Source organism: Seriola dumerili, unplaced genomic scaffold (assembly GCF_002260705.1).
Source record: "Seriola dumerili isolate Sdu_G_001 unplaced genomic scaffold, Sdu_1.0 BDQW01002429.1, whole genome shotgun sequence".
NCBI classification, from domain to species: Eukaryota; Metazoa; Chordata; class Actinopteri; order Carangiformes; family Carangidae; genus Seriola; species Seriola dumerili.
The window spans coordinates 279,200-297,267 of NW_019176684.1; the positions used below are offsets into that span (position 1 = coordinate 279,200).

An 18,068-nucleotide genomic window follows, 5' to 3' on the forward strand; every position below is an offset into this window, starting at 1 on the left:
TCTGCTTGACAGTCTCGACTGCAGCACACACTGTTAATGTTGCAGAGTGTGATTTGACGTGTTACTATCGATGCCCACAGCACGTATCAAATACATTATACAGACAGTCAAGATACAGCAGCCAGGAGAGGCCGATCCAGGGAGTGAATTTGATAAAAGCTGTGCTGTTCTGGAGAGTTGATGAGTGCCAGAGCTGGGAAATAGGACAGTGGCATATTCTGACACACTGACATGCATCAAGACACCACCGCTGTGCAGGCTTATATAAAAAAAAAACACTGGCTGCATGTGTTTTGACACATGTCATACAGATACATCAATGGTCATGTTGCCACAAAATCCCATTACTTTAATATAATTTCTTTGCGTATGTGTAATAAAGTCCTTCTCAGGTCATAAAACCTGCTGAATTCCAAAAAACAGCACCAAGGACATGACCTTGATGCCCTGAGTGGTAGCTACTGCAGCTCCTGCTGGTTGGTTTGGTCCTAAGCAGGAAAGTATCAGGCGGGGACAGCATGAACAAACCGTCTCAGGACACAGGGAGCTAGCAGTGACAAGTACTGCAGTGCACAGGGAATTGGACATTCCCAATTTGTAGGAAAGAGAAATAAACAATAAACAAATAAAGGGCAAGAGCTGATTTTTCTAAAAAAAATATAAATAAATAAATAATAAAAAAAGGACATAAAGCATGTGCTTTCAGAGACAAATTAATTCATAAAATTTACATAAATGCCATATTAGGTGGGATACAGCAATGAAACGGTACAACTAAAGAGTCACTGTTGCTTTTTTAATTATGTATTTTTGTTGTCGTCCACTTGGGAAAAATTCACTTTGCAGTAGCTGATGGAAACATTCAGTTATTTGCATTTTGGCTGACTTTTATACATTTGCTTAAAAATGTGCATTATTTTCGATGTGAAAATTCCCTCTCTCTCTCTCTCTCTCATACCCATACTCAGAGACAGTCTCAGACAGACACACACTCAGACACACTCCACTGGAATTACAATGAGCGTTACAATCATTATCTAGTTACGGCCTCCAGTAGCACCATCATTGGCATTCAGGGACGTTGTTGGCATCTCAGCGGGGCGATGAGCATGCGAGCACACTCACAAACAATAAACACACGCACACACGCTGGTTTTAAATGACAACAGGGGCGTTGAGAACGATCTCTAGGTAATATTTTTCTCATCATCTCATCTTACCTCGCCATTGAGATAGAGGAGGTCAAAGGCGTACACGCACACTTGCACTTTGATCTCCGTGGCATCCACGTCCTGCAGAGAAGCATCAACACACACACACACACATATATACATTTTAATATTTTTGCCTTGACAAAAATATGCAAATAGACGCATCTTATTCACAAATCGGTACATCCAACCTTGGGAGTTGTTACAAAGAGCTCTTTGATTTCCCTCCCGTTCATCTTGAAAGTTAACCACCCCGCCTTCCCGTCTTCTCTCTTCTTTTTAACAGCATTGCACCTCCTCACTGTATTTATCCCACTCTTCCAGCATATTACTTCCTGCTCCTCGACTCACTTCACTAACCTCTTCTACTCCTCCATCTCCTACTCTCACCTCTCCAACACCTTCTCCTGCTTATTCTACTCTTGTTTACTCCTGTCAGCCTCTACTCTAGTTTGCCTTATTACCAGGTTTCCACCGTGGCCCTGATGTAAAATTTCATGACTTTTCAGTTACTGCGCAGAGGTGATATTGAATTCCTAGAATCGAGATGCTCGTAAACCCACTGCGAGTTTGTGTGTGAAGTCTTTCCTCCCTAGCTACTAGCTAATTTCAAACTAATGATTTACTAAATTATGTGGCTCCATTACAGCTTAAAGGCATCCTGCGGAGTCTCTGACCATCAGTAGCACCAGGGAGCAATGTTTTTTCTAGTGAGTGATGCGAGACACAGCCCTGCCAATGGTTTTACACTCTCCCACTGACCTACAGGAGGAGTTAATGCACCAACAAAGGCAGAGAGGAAGAAGACTGCTAGCATGTAAACATGGATGTAAACAATGTAGTTCTCAAAATCATTTTTGTCAATGTTTTGTGACAAAGAAAGAGAATTTGTTCAGGGGTTGGTTTCTGTGTTTTGTGATTAACACTGAACGTAAACAGACACATTGTTTACAAGAAAACTCCACAGGGCACCTTTAATGTGTAAATCAGTTGCTAGGAAACAAAAGCTTTCAATTTAAAAGCAAATTATGTGTTAAATTTTCCTTCCGATGGCTTATAAATGTAGGTGCCATTTCTTTTATTTGAATATGTATATACAGTGATGTGCAAAAGCTTTGGGCACTTCAGATGTTTAGACTCATGTCCATCACACAAAACCATCAGAGAGGCGTCTGATCGCACCCAAATTGATTCTGCAGCAGGACAACCAGCCCAAACACACTGCCAGAGTCATGAAGAACCATCTTCAGAGACAAGAGGAACAGGGAGTCCTGCAGCAGATGGTCTGGCTCCCATAGGATCACATGAAGAGACAGAAGACTGAGACAGCCTAAATACACAGAAGAACTGTGGGAAGTTCTCCAAGCTGCTGGAACATCCAACCTGAGAACTGTTGCTGTTTTAAAGTCAAATGGTGGTTACAGAAAATATTGATATGATTTAGTTTTTTTCTGTTAAATAATAAATAAAACTATTCATGAAGGCATTCTCACTTTATTTTTAATGCCCAAAACTTTTGCACAGCACTGTGTGTTTCAGAGTTAGTAGTATCAAGACAGTTGACATTTATTTGTGCTAACCTAATATTAGCTGATGTTATTATGTCATCTAACAAAACGTTATCGGCATAAAATATGGTAATTTGAGTTATAACATAATATTCTCCATTTCATATTCACAATTATTAAAGTTCATTTCATTAAACATTGTGTGAGATGTCTTTTATTCTTCCTGATAAACACACAGAACTAGCTTGTGTGGTGTAACTTTTTTCATTAAGTGATGTGTACATCTCCACTTAGTACACACTTTATTAAGTTAATATTAGGCTCAGTTTGATGTCACAAAGAGCTGGTTTGATGATATTCCAAATCTTTTATGACCATAGGTAAAGGAATGTGATCAGGCAGACATGACAAGCCAGTGTTTAAAATAAAACCTCTGCAGTTCTCAAACCTGAAAGATTTTTCACCTGATTTATCCCTGTTCTCCTTCATTCTCCTCATTACTTTTCCCCTCCGCTCATTAATGATGTTTAATTAGTCCATATCTGGTTCCATCTCCTCATCTGAAATATTTCATTTCTGCAAGAATGCTTGTGGTAGTGAAAACAGTGGAGATGTTGTTACGAGATGCCAGAAGGGCAGTACAATCAGTTTGTGCATCAAACCATCATTACAACTAATCATGATTTCGTAGTGGCCGTAACAGTATCCAGCAAAAAAAATCATCAGGATAATCATTTTCATCCATTTTCATCATCACGTTCTCCACATTTGCACTCTCATTTCTCCTTTCCTAATTTACTTGGATGTCATCATGCATACAAAAAGACAGGGTAAGACAGGGAGCAGTTCCACCCTAATGTGATTGCTGTGGTGGAAAAAGGCCATTACTCTGATCAAAACACCTCGCTGACATTTTATTCTTTTTACACCTCCTCTCCACATCATACCTTTCTCTTACGAGTGGTGAGGACCTGGAAGGGCTGGATCTGTTTCTTCTCACGATCCCAGGCGACAGCCTCTGTGTCCAGGACGCAGGATACCACTGAGTCCTTCTTCACCTGTGGAAAAAATGAAGAAGACACAGCGAAAACCACAGAGATTATACTCAGAGAGGGATGAAGAGGGGTTTTCATGATTAAAAAAGCCACATGATGTTATTTGCCAATCTGCATATAAGCAACATCTGCTGTGGCAAACAGGAGATTGTCTGAAAGTTTCACTGAAGTAAATCCAACAAACTTAGATTCAAACTGGATATGAGACTTAACTCAGAGCTTTTAAAAAGACATGAATACAGGCATATAGACGTGTTCAGGCTGTTTCAGGACCTGCGGTTGCCCCCAATTTGTTGCCAAATGCTTTGGAAGTCAACACATTAACATTCTTTTTTTTCCTCCGCTACATTTATCGCTCCTCTTGAGTAGCCATGGCTGTTGCTGTTGTCTCTTATGCACAACCAGTTACCAAACTGTTCAACACACCCCCTCGCTTGGTCGGATGCCCACACTGTGCCAAAAGCTTGTTTGTTTTTTAATTCTCCACTCAGTGAAAGGCTTTGGCAGCTTTCAGTTGTTTCCCTGTGCAGGTAAAAAACACTGACAGGGTTTAGACTGTGGATAAACCGTCTGGGTCAGGGGCAGATTACATTGACCATCACCCCTGATTCTCAACATCACACTGAACGGCTGCTAATTATCTAAGCCACCAAATCCTGTGTGTAAGGCTTAATCTCTTACTTCCTGGTCGATTCGGGGCCACCAGGATTCTTTAAACGTTTGAATTTACAACCTGAACCAGACAGAGATGATCAGAGAAGCAAAATCAGAAAGGTCATCAGAGGAAGCCAATCAGAGTTCAGGGTAGCAGACACATTAGAGGTAACAAGTTGTTTTGAAACAGTCTAATATATCAAACATAACCAGTTATCCCCATAAGGTCATTAGGCTAAGTAATGCATTAATTACGAATTAACGTATTTGAATTAATATTAATGCGATAATGTATTACTATTAATTCATAATTTAATGCATTAAGGCACTATGGTAGCTTCAGGAAAATTAGTTTTCCCTCATTAATATGCAAAATAATGCAGCAAGGTGCTGTAAAATCTAATCAGACCGTCTCCTCTATGCAGCGTGCGTGTGTGTTAGTGTGAAGTTTCACTCAGGCATTGTTCACTTATTGTGTTCACATGAATTTGTGACGTGCACAGCCACTGCCTTGACAACATAATGTCAGGCACGGGATGCAAATTTTCATCTTTTATCAACTGTCTGCCACATTAATGGTCAGTAATCGATATGTGAGATGAAAGCTTCATTTGAACAACTGACATTGGCTGATTTCACAACACCAGTAAATTAAAAGTATTAAATTAAGAGTCATAAATTACATAAACACAGGAAAATTATTTCAGGCACAAATTAAATAAAATGAAATGAATGCCATAATTTAAAAATACTACATCTTTCTCGGAACAATCAAATTAAGCAAAAACACCCAAACTTTTCACACTGCTTATTTGTTTTTCTGTCTAAGCACTTACAGTTTAGGCAGAGAAAATGACAAAAGAAAAGACAGAGACAGCAAAGGAGAGAGGTACAAAAAAAGAAAAAGAAAGATGACAAGAAAAACAGGTTAACGGGTATAGAGAGAATGAGGAGAAGGGAGAGCAGCAAGGGAGAAAAGACAGCAAAAAAAAAGTGAAAGAAAAGGTTTTAAAGAGGGAGAGAGATGTGTGGAAAAAGAGTGTGAAAGAGAAATGGTGAGAAGGGAGATGGGGATTTAGAGGAACTGAAAGCAAAAACAAAAAAGGTGAGAGAAGACAGCAGACAGGAGCATCGACAGACAACGAAGAAAAACAGCGAATATGTAAGGAGTGTAGAGGGAGAGAGAGAGGAGTGGTGAGAGGGGAAGGGTATAAGAGGCAGAGAGACAGACCAGAAAGGTGAAACTGAAGACAGGCTGTATCAAAGTGCTGAAAAAAGATGAGAGGAAGAGAGAGACAAGAATGAATAAGACAAGAGTGAGAAGAGAGGAGAAGTAAAGGTGAAAAGAGAGCAAGTAGTGAGGAAACGAACAGGCATCATCAAGAAGTAATGACGAAGAAAGGAGAGGAATGATTAGACACAGCGACATGAGAAAGACAAGTGGACGGATGGAGCAATGAGGTGAGAGCGAAAGACAAAGAACCGTGTCGCTTTTAAAGTTATGAAAAGAAAAAAAAGAAGAAGAGATGAAAGTCTTTGTGAGAGGGCAGATGCCGTGTGAAATGATGAGACACAGGGTGTGAGAGAGAGAGAGAGAGAGAGAGAGAGAGAGCGGAGCACACACACATGAGAGGAGGGGAGGGTGGTGGTGAAAAGTAAACTTTGTGCTCATTTGCCGTCATGACACTGAGCTGAGCCACGAGAAAACCACAACCATTCAAGTCTCGCTGTTTCTAGTTTTCCAGCAAGGCGAAGTAAAAGATGTTTTTCTGCCTTGATGACGTGTTGGGAGGTGGGTCACACACACACACGCACACACACACACACACACACACACTGTACAGTGATCAACATCGCTAAAATCTCACTGTCCGTCTGTTTCTTCTCTTACCATTCCTCCCTGCAACATCTAAAACCAATCTACTTGAATGGTGCCAAATAAATCCATATCTCGTTGTGTAAACCTACTTTTGGTGCCACTAACAAAGATAACATCATGACAAATACACTGCATTTCCAATAGCTGCTTCAAAATAAAAGCCTGGTTTGCTGTCGGAAAGAGTTTTTCAAAGTATTTTTGGGGTGTTTTTATGCTTTTAGTAGAGTAGAGTTAATAGTAGGTAAACGTCAGGAAATGGAAAATACGCAACTTAAGTCCCTTATTGGACTTGACATTGCAGTTCATGCTCATTACCGAGGCCACCAGAAAGCTCCATCAGTGGAAAGTTTTTAATGTGAAGCAGCAGGAAATGTCAGTTTGCAGTCACAGTAAAACTTAATACAGCTCTAACACAGCTGTACAAGCGATGGGGAAATAATTAGACAAGCCTGATATCTGCAAGAACGACCAGGAACATAGAAGTTAAGATGAACTTACAAGTCACAACAGCACTGAGAGTTGAAAACAGCGACTTTTAAAAACAGAACCAGCTGGACCACAACAGTGTGGGTAGGTGTTTATCCCCTGCTGTGAGGCCACATGGGCCATAGTGAAAAAACAAAACCAAAAAAAAAAAAAAAACAGACTACTTAGACCCTCCATGTCAACCAGTAACAAAGTGGTCGCTTCGCTGCAGGTGTAGCCTCCCACCATCATCATTTCCTTCCTACCTAATTCTGAAAAGGACTAAACAGAGTCACCAGCTAGATCATTGCCAATTTTTTTTCCCCCAAATCTAATCTTTCTCTAGGATTAAACTCATGACACCCTTGACAGCAAAAAATACCATCCCCAAAAAGTCATTCAAAATCTGACTGCTGATTTCTGAGATAGAGATGCAGTCCAACTGATGTAGACCAGCAAACGTTCACATGCAGTACTGAGATGCACCATTTCTGCAAAAATGGAAAGATTGTGATGAATTAAAACAGCGCTTTGTTCCCTATAACAGGAACAGTATTCCCCTTTGGTTTGTTTCTCAGCTCAGAAGAATTTTTAAGTAGCAGTAGTAGTAAGTAGTAATAAGTGTGATTCACTAAGGATTGGTTTGACCTGAAAAACTACATGCATTGTAGAAAAATTGAACTTTCTAATCATTATGTGAGACATGTTGCTAAGCAAACCTCAGCAGTTTTGTCAGCATATTACTTCAAAATAAAATTCACCAAAATGATCAAGACAGGAGGTGATTCTTTCACTTTCTTGTAAGCTCTGCAGTGCTGCCTTTTTCCTGCATTCGTTTTCAGAAACAAATAATGTCTAGTTCTTTTTTTTTTTTGAAGCAGGCATCAACGGAAAATTCAGTGCAGGCAAAGTACACCTGTTTCCTCTTATTACCTATAAATTATGTCTTAATAAATTCCAGCAAAGGGACCCATTAATAACCTTCCTTGACTGTGTTGAGTTTATCTGATTCAATAACCTGCCCTGATTAATACAGACCAGATGGGAATATCTTTTATTCCTATTATTGATGTTTTAATAACGCTTGTGTACTCAACAAAGTCTTGAAAACAGCAACTGTGACCGATGAAGGCGAGAGTAGAGAAAGCCAACTGATACAGCTTTATTTGCAGTTCCTCACTACAGCAGAAAAACACTCAGCAGGTGCCGAGCAGTGAGTGTGCTTAGATAACCCCAGGCCAACTGCCAAGGCACCAGGTACCGGTGATCGCCTGCTCTCTTCCCGTGCAAGCAGATCCTCGCTAATTTGGCGAGCCTACCCACAGCTCCAACTTTCAATTAAATGATTGGTGTTTTTCACATCTATTAGAGAGATGAAGTTTCATGACAAGCTGGTTTAAAATTTCTGTCCTTAGAAAAAGGAAATTTAATGGCGAGCGGTGGCTCTCGACAACTGAAGGGGGACCAAAGGACAAGGGAGGGCAACAGATAACCAAAGATAACAAATAAGCTTTGAGGAGCGGGTTTCAAACTGAGACAGACAGAGACAAAGAGCAGAAGTAGGCACATGAAAACCAGACAGATGATAGATAGGTTGAGAAAAAGCGGCAAAATGAAAGACAGACTGAGCGAGACGACTGTGTTGCAGTTGTTATTTGCACACTATAAAAGCTGTCGGTTACCAATCACGGCTCACAGCGACTCGCCTCTCCCCCAGGGGCTGAGCTGCAGTGCTCTGCGTGTTCCGAGTGTTTTACCTTGGGAATGCGAGAGATGATATCGGGGTATTTGCTGGTGTTGTCTTCCTGGTTGCGGCTGAATATTCGAACCTCGCCGCTCTCCAAAATGTGAATCTGTGGGGAGAAATAAAGAACAATAAATAAATAAAAACAAACTAAAGCAGCCTGTTTGTATTACAAGTGAAACCTGATTGATCACAGATTGAGATCAGGAGATGATGGAGTCATATATATTGTCAGTTATGACAATCTTAAAAATATGTTATGCTGGGATCAAATTAGTGAAAACATTTGTCTTTTATAGATGCTCACTGTGTTAGATTAACCTGTCAGAGTCATATATTCTTACTGTGACTTGGCTGAGAGACACAATACAAGTTGGCCCCTGACCAATCATATCTTGCCATCTTTTACGACTTCAGTGCCGTACATCTGTGATTGTTAAGATTATCGAAGTCACTGTTCCACCTGTAACTAATGAATATTTTCATTATAATTAATCTGGCAATTATTTTTGATTAGTCTATTAATCGTTTGGTCAAAAAGCAGTGGAAAAAGCAATCACAATATTTCATAGTTGTAATTTTCCACTGCCCAAGGTGACTTCTTCAGATTGCTTGTTTGGTCCAACCATCAGTCAAAACCAAAAGGTATTCAGATTAGTTTCACATTGAAGAAGCTGAAACCACAAAATGTTTTAGTAATTTTGCTCGAAATATTACTTAAATGATTACTCAATGGCAAAAATAGTTGCTGGTTTTTCTGTCAATTAATTAATGAATCGCCTGATCGTTGCCATTCTACATGTATGTGGACAGAGGGTGACGTTGCACCCACAAGTGTGATTAATTTGGGAATGTGACCAGATAGCGACAGTCAAACAGTTACAGGTTGATTGAAATTAAATAACACCACAATTGTTTCGCCATGTTTACAGTTGTTCTTTGAGTCAACATCACAAAACACATCACAGAAGTAGTCAAACTAGGTCAAAGAAGGTGAAAAAAAAAAAAAATCTGACCACCTAGTCTTGTTGCCAGGACACTGTAAGGCATCAAGAGGCAGTGTCACACCTGCAACTCTGTCAGGTAAAGCCACCACCAAGCTGATATCTCCCCTCTCTCTCTCTCTCTCTCTCTCTCTCTGTATGAATGTTATTCTTGGCCCTTGTGTTCATGTGTAATTTTTCCTCTCTTCAGGTCTTCGTGGTAGTGAGGAGGTCGTCTAGCTCCAGTCCTACCTGTCTTGGTGGTACTTGGAGGCTGCTCAACTGCTTGCCTTAACTCATATGTTTGTGATCTATCTACCCAATGTTGTTTCTCCGTAGCCCAATTTCACTACTGTTATTTGTGTCATTTTTGTATCCATTGCAGTCTGTCTGGTCCTGGAAGGATTCCTCCTTTGTTGCTCTTAATGTGGTTTCTTTCTTTTTCCCCCATTTAAGGGTTTTTGGGAGTTTTTCAGTATCTAAACTAAAGGTCCCAGGAGAGAGGGGTGTTATATGTCGTTAAGCCCTTTGAGGCAGTTTTGAGCAACATTAAAGTCTTGACCTGAAAAATATGACCCTGGCATTAGAGAACTCAGCTCTTATTGTTCTTTCAAACATGTGAACCATTGATTGTCTTTGATTTTGTCATCTTGATCAGTCCTCTGCTGTGACTTTTATTTTCTTAAACATTCATTGTTTTTTTATTTATGCTCCCACACTACCATGTGCTTTACAGCTGCACTGTCCATACTATATTGTGCTGTCTTTTGCATATTTGTTATTATTTCCCTTTGTACACATTAACTACTTACAGTATTTTATGATGCCATTTGGCCAGGACAACAGATGACTGTCTCATTTAGAGGGTTTTTTCTACTAATCAATAGGCATCATTTCTGATAAACAGTCATATTAAATACACGCCCAATCATTTACTTGACCGATAGGATGGGACACACACTCCATGAATACATAGTTACTTTTGATTCATCAACTGACAGACACTTTCTTGTGGCTAGTCCCCTAATCTGAACAGCCACACTCATACACAATATACTGTACACACATGTACACACACACGTACACACACACAGACAGTGTTTAAGTGAGTGGTGTACCGTGAGTCCCTCTGCTGGCTGTTTGAGGTAAAGTCCACTGCAGTGAGTCGAGAGAGAGAGAGAGAACTGAGAAAGAAGAGGAGGACGTCATAGGGTTTGCTCTCTCTCTCCCTCTCTCTCTCCATCCTCTCTCTGTGTCTGTTTCTCCCTCCCTGCTCATCTCTCTTCTTCTCAATTCAACTCAGTTCAAAGGCACTTTATTGGCATGACTGTCCAAAATTAACAATACAGCTGGAGGGGTTTACATTACAGTCTCTCACTTGCTGTGTCCCTTTATGTCTCTCTCGAAATTTCCTCATCCCCACTACTGTCTCCCGTCGTGTCTTCGTTTTCATCTCCCTCTCCCTCTTATGTGTCTCGCCTTCACTGTCTCCAGCCGCTTTCCTCATTGCTCTCCATCACCAAGCCCCCCCCTCCCCCTCCTCAATGACAGAGGTAGCTTGCTCTGCCTACAGGCCCAGGGCAAAAGCAGCACTACTGTTTATCTTAAAAGAATAGGCGCACGCACACACACACATCATGCAGAAACGCCATGCATGTAGTCACACAGTAAGTGAACACACAGCGAGAGTCACAGAATGGCAATACCTCAACCTCAAAGAACATAGCCGAAAGGTATATGCATACAAAATTCAGCAGGCATATGTTTGCTGCCAAAAGCACGCAAAACAAACGGTCCCATTCTGTCACATTACCACCTACATGCACATAGACAAATACACACCTGTGCACGCTCGCCGTCGTACTTGTACTCGCAGGTGAACGCCGCCTCGTCAAACTTCTTCATCACCTCGCCGACACCCTTTGTGGGGTGAGCCAACATGGGTCTCAGCGGTACACCTGGGAGCGGAAAGGTGGCGAGAGAATTGGAAGAACAGCTGAAAACAGCAAGACATCGAGCAACCAATACAAGAAAAATCGAATATAAAAAAACAAAACAAAACGCCGCTATGAATTCATGAATTCTAAACAGTTAAGAAAACTAATTGTGAGTCAGCCCAGGAGAAGTTTCCTTCATTTGCCACTTTTCTGGTGCATGTGGAGAGGAGGAGGGGCCGGCGTGGCGCTAACAGGCCTCCAGGTTACGACAAAGAGGCAGATCTCGCATCCGTTTGCAAGAAACCCAGGAGCTGTGAAATTAGCTTCAATGACACATTCCCCGCATGACACATCAGCATCACACCCACAACTGTTTTTGTGACAAAACCACAGTTGAAAAATTAGTTTGTTTGTATTTTCATTTGGCCCTAATACGAAAGTTCTCTGACTCGCATACCCTTGGGCTGCGCTGCTAAGTTAAGCTTCAAAAGCAGCAGAGGAGTGATATAAAGAAATATACCAAACAAATTCCTTTAATTGCAGCTTACAGAGCACCGAGCCAGATATGACAGGACAGTAATGTTTTGTCCAAACCAGCTGGTTTGATCCAAAAAAAATTCACCGGCTCCTTTAACTATAATGCATTTCAGAACAAAAAAGGGCCCTCTGAGTACCGATTATTTACCTGCCAAAATAGCTGCTAGATTTGTCTAACTGACCAACAACGGCCAATTTAGTTTCCCAATTTAGTAGTGTTCAGATGGTGGCTGGTATTAATTTCCTGCCTTGGTGCCAAGGCTCCTTATCACAAATAGCTTGACAACAGTGTAATTGGGAGCTAATCCTTAGTTTAGTGGTATCTTATCTTTGTGTGATAAATGACTCAACTAAAATAACTGAGTCACCTCCACTGAACCGATCAATAAACACACACCAGTCACCATTTTGGATTGAATAACCTTTCTGCCTCCCGATTGGCCGCTTACCTGGAGTGAGCTTGCAGTGATTGGGTAGCTGGTCTATGCCCTCTTTTAGCAGAACAGGGATGAGGACGTCGTAATTGGGCATCTCGCTGGATGGGAGAGCGTGGGGAGTGAGTGGGAGACAAAGCCAAGTGTTTGGGAAGAAAAACAAAAAAAGAAAGAAAAAATCAATATCATCCAAAATGAAAGTGAGCGGTATGAGTGAGGGAGAATGAGGGACAGGGCTTAAGGGGAATGAGGCATTGTAGTGGCGCCGAGGAGAGACTGCAAAGTGAAACGAGGGGGTTTGTTTAGGTTTCAGTTACCAGTAAGTCTGTTTGAGAATGAGACTCTTCTCTTCGATCCAGGCCCGCCTGCTCTCAGCGCTCATCCCTTTCCCTGCGTCGATCACAGCAGGAGGGAAACCTATAAGGAAGGAGGGAAAGATGCATTTCAAACAGATCTGTGAGTGTAAGAACATTTGTGCAACCGAGTATTTGTTGGATGGAAGTTCACAGGCTCTTCAAAGGCAATAAATGGGAATAAAAAAGGAAACATACAAAGGCTGGAGCAGTGCAATTACTTGTGTATACCTGCACCTCAGTGTTTTTCTACAACAGACAAAACCTAAAGAGCCCCACTGTGGTCGAAATGTTTAAGATAATATAAGCTTGAAGGCCAAATTAATTATTTTGCTTAAATTACAATGAATTATTAATTGTAACGATCCACTTGAGTCCTACAAAGGAATTTGCTTTTAGTTGACCTGCCTGATAAAATAATGGTTAAATAAATAAATAAAATTGCTAAGAAAAACATTTCCAGACCAGACCACAGATCAATGCAAATTTCCCCACTGAGCCTCTGGTCTAATTGACTCTTATTAAAGCATACCTCCAGTGGAGAATAAGGCACGAATACTAATAAGTCAGGGATGAATTTATTTAATTTGGCGTTGGTGGTGTGAGAACGGGTCAGATCAGAGCTGAAGGTAGATAGTGAGAGCTGTAAAACGTATTATTGTATACTAAATCTTGCAACTTATTGAGAGGACGTGCCAGTTTCAAACACTGTATTACATACTGCATAACTGCCGCTTTTGGTCATGCTTTTTTCCATTTTTATTTATGCAGGACACATTTGGTCATAAGTTGGTTTGTTCAACACATCTAATAAATCAAATTTCATCCATAACAGTTCTAATCAATGCAAAGAATATTTTAACACCTTCTCTCTTTTAGTGAGACCTCCCGGTTGGGTTCTCAGTTGGGTTCTTAAATAAATTGTGTGAGATAACTGCATCCTACCACAAGTACAGAAGCATTTCATTAATAGGCGCATCAAAAAAAAGTCTACAAACTTAAATTTAGATACAGAAACTGGGTGAAAGGCCAGTTTTTCCACAGATGGGGAACAAAATTCACAGTCCCCGATCTGGGCAAAAGTATATTTGAAAGTTTATCGGAAGCTAATGCGAGGCTTCGGCAGTCTGCGTTGAGACAAATCAAGTGGATATCTTCCAAAGTTGAAGTATTTTTAGTACAATATTCTGTCTGTGTTTGCCTGGCTGAGCTGTGGTGGAGGCATTGTATAACAAACAGGGATTCTGTACTAAAAAAAAACTGTAACTTTGGAAGCTACTCACTTGTGTAACTCAGACTGTTGAAATCTCACATTAAATTCAGATCAATTTTTGAATCATTTACATTTAAATTGCTTTAGGAAGGGGTCTTTTATTGTCCAGTAGGAGTACAGGAGGAGCAAGCAAAAACTGGTTCAGCGTACATACAGGCACTTTACTATTGTTTCAAGATGAATGTTTTTTTTGAATATCCTTTCAAATTCAGGGCTACCTTGTCCAGGTGGGGTCAAACACACAGCCTGGCTGAGTGCTGATAGGACACTCTGCTCGGCCAGGCCTATCCTCAGCTTCCCAGCAAGAGACCTGTCAATCAAAACCACAAGACCAACCGCAGTCAGTGTTGACACCTGCTGCCCATGACAGCAGCTACATGCTTGCTCATTCACACATGGAGGTAAGAAGGCACTGCAACATCCGCGTGTCTATACACATGCAGATGTGGATGCGTGCCTGTGATCACACATGCACACACAGTGGAGCCTGTGTGTGCATGTGTGCATGTGTGTGTGTGTGTGAGAGTGTTATTTTACCTGGAAAAGTAGCGGGCCTCAGAAAAGCGGCATGCCACAAAGAGGCCTTTGATGATGTCGATTTTCTTATTCATGGCCTGAGGCAGGCGGGAGGAAATTGAGATTCACAGAAGAAGAGCGAGAAGAGACAGAATGCAAAAAGACTGAGGTCACCAGCGAGTACAAACTCCATGTTCAATCCAGAGCATTAAAAAAAAAAAGAAAAACACAGACCCAGTAGCAACGGGGAGGAAAAGGGACCTAATTGCTCGAGAGATTCCAGCCAGGTGACGACTTATTCACAGCTGAGAAATTACCCCCCTTCCTCTGAGGTCCCCAAATAAACTAATAATTCCTTGTTCAATACACAATCACATTAACATTTCCTTTCTTTTCCCTCCTTGACCCCAATACTGAGAGGCAAATAGAGTGAAAACAATATTTTCTCAAGCTCGCTTTCCTCTAATGAAAATGTTATTCCGTGGCTCACCGAGTTTCCACTCATGCTGGCAATTTCCTTCAATTTCCTGAACACGCCCCCTGCTGTCAGACTGGCCGGTTGGAACATCATGCGCTGGTTGCTACGGGAACTCTCGGCCACTAGGCCCAAATCTCCTTTCTCCTGAGCCTCTGCTTTGATTTTGTCCAATTGTCGCCCTGGAAACAAGAGCGAGACGGTAAATAGCAGCCGGCTCGCTGGCTGATGAGCAGAAGGGTGGCACCAGCAGTTAGGCTGGGAATGCACAAGCAAGCGATTGGGTGCAACAGAGTGGTTATGCTTGTGTGTATGTGTTTATTTATGTGTGCGCACGCCTATTACCAGTTGCTTGAGCAACAGCTTTCATCAGCACCGTTTCTCCAACGCCAAGCTCCATCCCGAGGTACGCAGGACCCAGCTGGTTCAAACACAGGTACACACAGCACAGCAGGTCGTCTGGAAAAAGAACATAAATAAAAAGGTACACACACACACTTTATTACACAAAATACATAAGCATGCACAAATACAAAGAGAAGCACAGACACGCAAATAAAAACAGACTCCACACAGAACACACTTTCAGTTGTGACACACACATACTGACAAACACTCAAGACACAACCAAACATGCACACACGCACATGCACGCACATGCACACGCACGCACACGCACGCACACACACACACACACACACACACACACACAGAGAAGGAAACACACTCTCAAGACACCACCACACACACACAATGGATAGATACAAACATGGCCACATACACTCAGACAACAACAGACACAAAAACAGAAGCTCAGACACACAGACACAAAAGACACACACATAGACACAGAGCAACACATCAACACAAATACATCATCGGAATCCCACAGGTACATGCTCATACACACGCACGCACGCACACCCACCAACAAACACACACACACACACATCAATGAACTGACTCATCCTCCCACTTTTATGTGCAACCTGGCTTCATCATCATCTCCTTGATAGAGTGGCTGGCAGCCAGATGCCTGTGTAGCTACATCAGCATGCATTATGGGAGAGATAAAACACCATTTACCTGGAGAGAGCAGCAGCACAGAGCGAAGCAGGTTCGACAGCGTCTCAATGTTTCTCAGCCTAGGAAATGACATTGGGATTGCTTTGAGACAAGGAAGACGAGTTAAACGAATTTTAAAGCCATTCTGTAAATACTGGGAGGCAGGAAATGAGATCTGTCTGGAGGTTTTAATCGGAAATGGACGTTCAGGAGGCAGACGAGCAGTTCATTTATGAAACGCTATACATCAATTGCAGTGGGTGGGAAAAATACAAGTCATTACCAGGACGTTTGTCATTTAATATCCTCAAAAGATAAAAACACTGTCTGAAAAATGTGTTCTCAATTCCTTGGCAAGAGCTTTCAGTATCAAATCATCCTTTAAAATGTATGTATCTAGATTCCTGAAGCTAAGAATCAGATACGTTTCCTTCACCAAAATCTGTATTCCTCTTTAGCTTCTCCTCTTGTTTAGCTCAAGTTGTAAAACAATTCATCATCCAGGTTTCCAAAACAATTGCAGAGAACAAAAATGTGTAAAAATGTGTTAAAATACATTCTTCAACATTCCTAGAAACTGACCTATTTGTAAAAATTTCTTCCTGTTCCCTGCCCCCTCCAGAAAATTAATCCAATTACCTTAGTTTCCCTGGCTGGAACACACTTCTCTAATTACACTCCAGATATTCCCAGCAGAAAGCCTGAGTGCTAACGTTGTAAAAAATGCTTTGGTATATGTATATCCTTTGCATATTTAGCGATCGCTTTCTCCCAAATGGCATTTACCTCAGCCTGCGATTAAACACCTTTTCTCTCCATATGGAGCTCTTACCTGCCAGAGTCCTCTTCAATCTTCTCAAAGGTGCGAGCCACCGCCAAGTACGGCACTCTGGAGAGTGATGAGCATGTAGTTAGCAGGAGAAGCGTCCACACTGACAGATTTTTACATTCACTGCGTTTAGCTGAACTCAGAACATCTAACAATTAGTGCAAGTAGAGCGAGCTTTGATTCTGGGTTATCAAAACTCCATGAAAGCACCAGCGAGGAGAACAAAGGTCAGAGCTGCCACGGTGGGAAAACTGTGTCCTTACAGTGACTTTTGATATGTAAAAAAAAAAAAAAAATCTATTATGCTCCATATGGTGGAGAGTTTGTCTTTTTTTTTTTTTTAGAACAAAAGCCTCCAAAAGAGAACTGCAGCGCTTTGTTCAGATGAACCATGAGATTTAAATGCTTTTTTTTATATTATGAAAACTTAAGTCTATATAAAATATTAAATAACTATCAACATTTGTTTCTTATTTGTCTTTGGAGTAGCAGATGTTTTGTATAGAGTTGGGAGCCAGAATATTTATTTAATTATTAAAAAAAAAAGTATTTGAAAGTCAACTCAGTGACTTTTCTGTGACAGACATGTTGTCGTCACACTGTTTAGATGCAGTAAACTTCATCTGCTATTCAAAGCAGGTTAAAAACAAACCACACATAACTGTACACAGGACAGTAGCTGACTCAAGTCTAAGCCTGGTTTAAGCAGTATGATTTGCACCATGGCCTTGATGTAAAATTCCACAATTTTTTCATGACTTTCCATTTCTAAGTCAGAGCACTTCCCTGAGGTGAAATTTTTATTTCTTCAGAGTGTCTTGATGTTTAACTCAAGAAGGCTGCTCAGAGAAAAATCAGGATGGTTTTCACATCAGTTTGGCTCAGTGGGAAAAACAAAACACCACTAATACAATGGCGACTTGTCACCACTGTTGCATCTCAAATCTTGGCTGTTTGGTGGCTAGATTAGCTTTGGGCCTTTTTATCTTTATTTGACAGTCAGACACAAGGGGTGAAAACAAACACTGGCAGAGAAGAAAGACTGGAATTACATACCGCAATAGTCCCTGTCCACACCGGCATCTTTAGCTTTGTAATTACCGGAATTGTCATAATCCATTATGATCAATCAGATGACATTCTGTCAAAA

At 41.1% G+C, this 18,068-nt stretch overlaps 1 protein-coding gene across 1 annotated transcript in view; it reads right to left on the reverse strand.

Annotated features, from left to right (window-relative positions):
- The window catches only part of lig1 (DNA ligase 1), a 51,516-nt gene that overhangs the window by 19,020 nt on the left and 14,428 nt on the right, over positions 1 to 18,068 (reverse strand). The window contains exons 9-20 of the mRNA XM_022769257.1: positions 16,922 to 16,978; positions 16,111 to 16,169; positions 15,370 to 15,483; positions 15,040 to 15,206; positions 14,571 to 14,647; positions 14,252 to 14,343; positions 12,725 to 12,824; positions 12,423 to 12,508; positions 11,342 to 11,457; positions 8,530 to 8,625; positions 3,667 to 3,777; positions 1,221 to 1,292 (exon numbers count right to left, since the gene is read on the reverse strand). Coding sequence (XP_022624978.1) covers positions 1,221 to 1,292; positions 3,667 to 3,777; positions 8,530 to 8,625; positions 11,342 to 11,457; positions 12,423 to 12,508; positions 12,725 to 12,824; positions 14,252 to 14,343; positions 14,571 to 14,647; positions 15,040 to 15,206; positions 15,370 to 15,483; positions 16,111 to 16,169; positions 16,922 to 16,978 — 1,147 coding nt within the window. The remainder of the gene's footprint in view (positions 1 to 1,220; positions 1,293 to 3,666; positions 3,778 to 8,529; positions 8,626 to 11,341; positions 11,458 to 12,422; positions 12,509 to 12,724; positions 12,825 to 14,251; positions 14,344 to 14,570; positions 14,648 to 15,039; positions 15,207 to 15,369; positions 15,484 to 16,110; positions 16,170 to 16,921; positions 16,979 to 18,068) is intronic.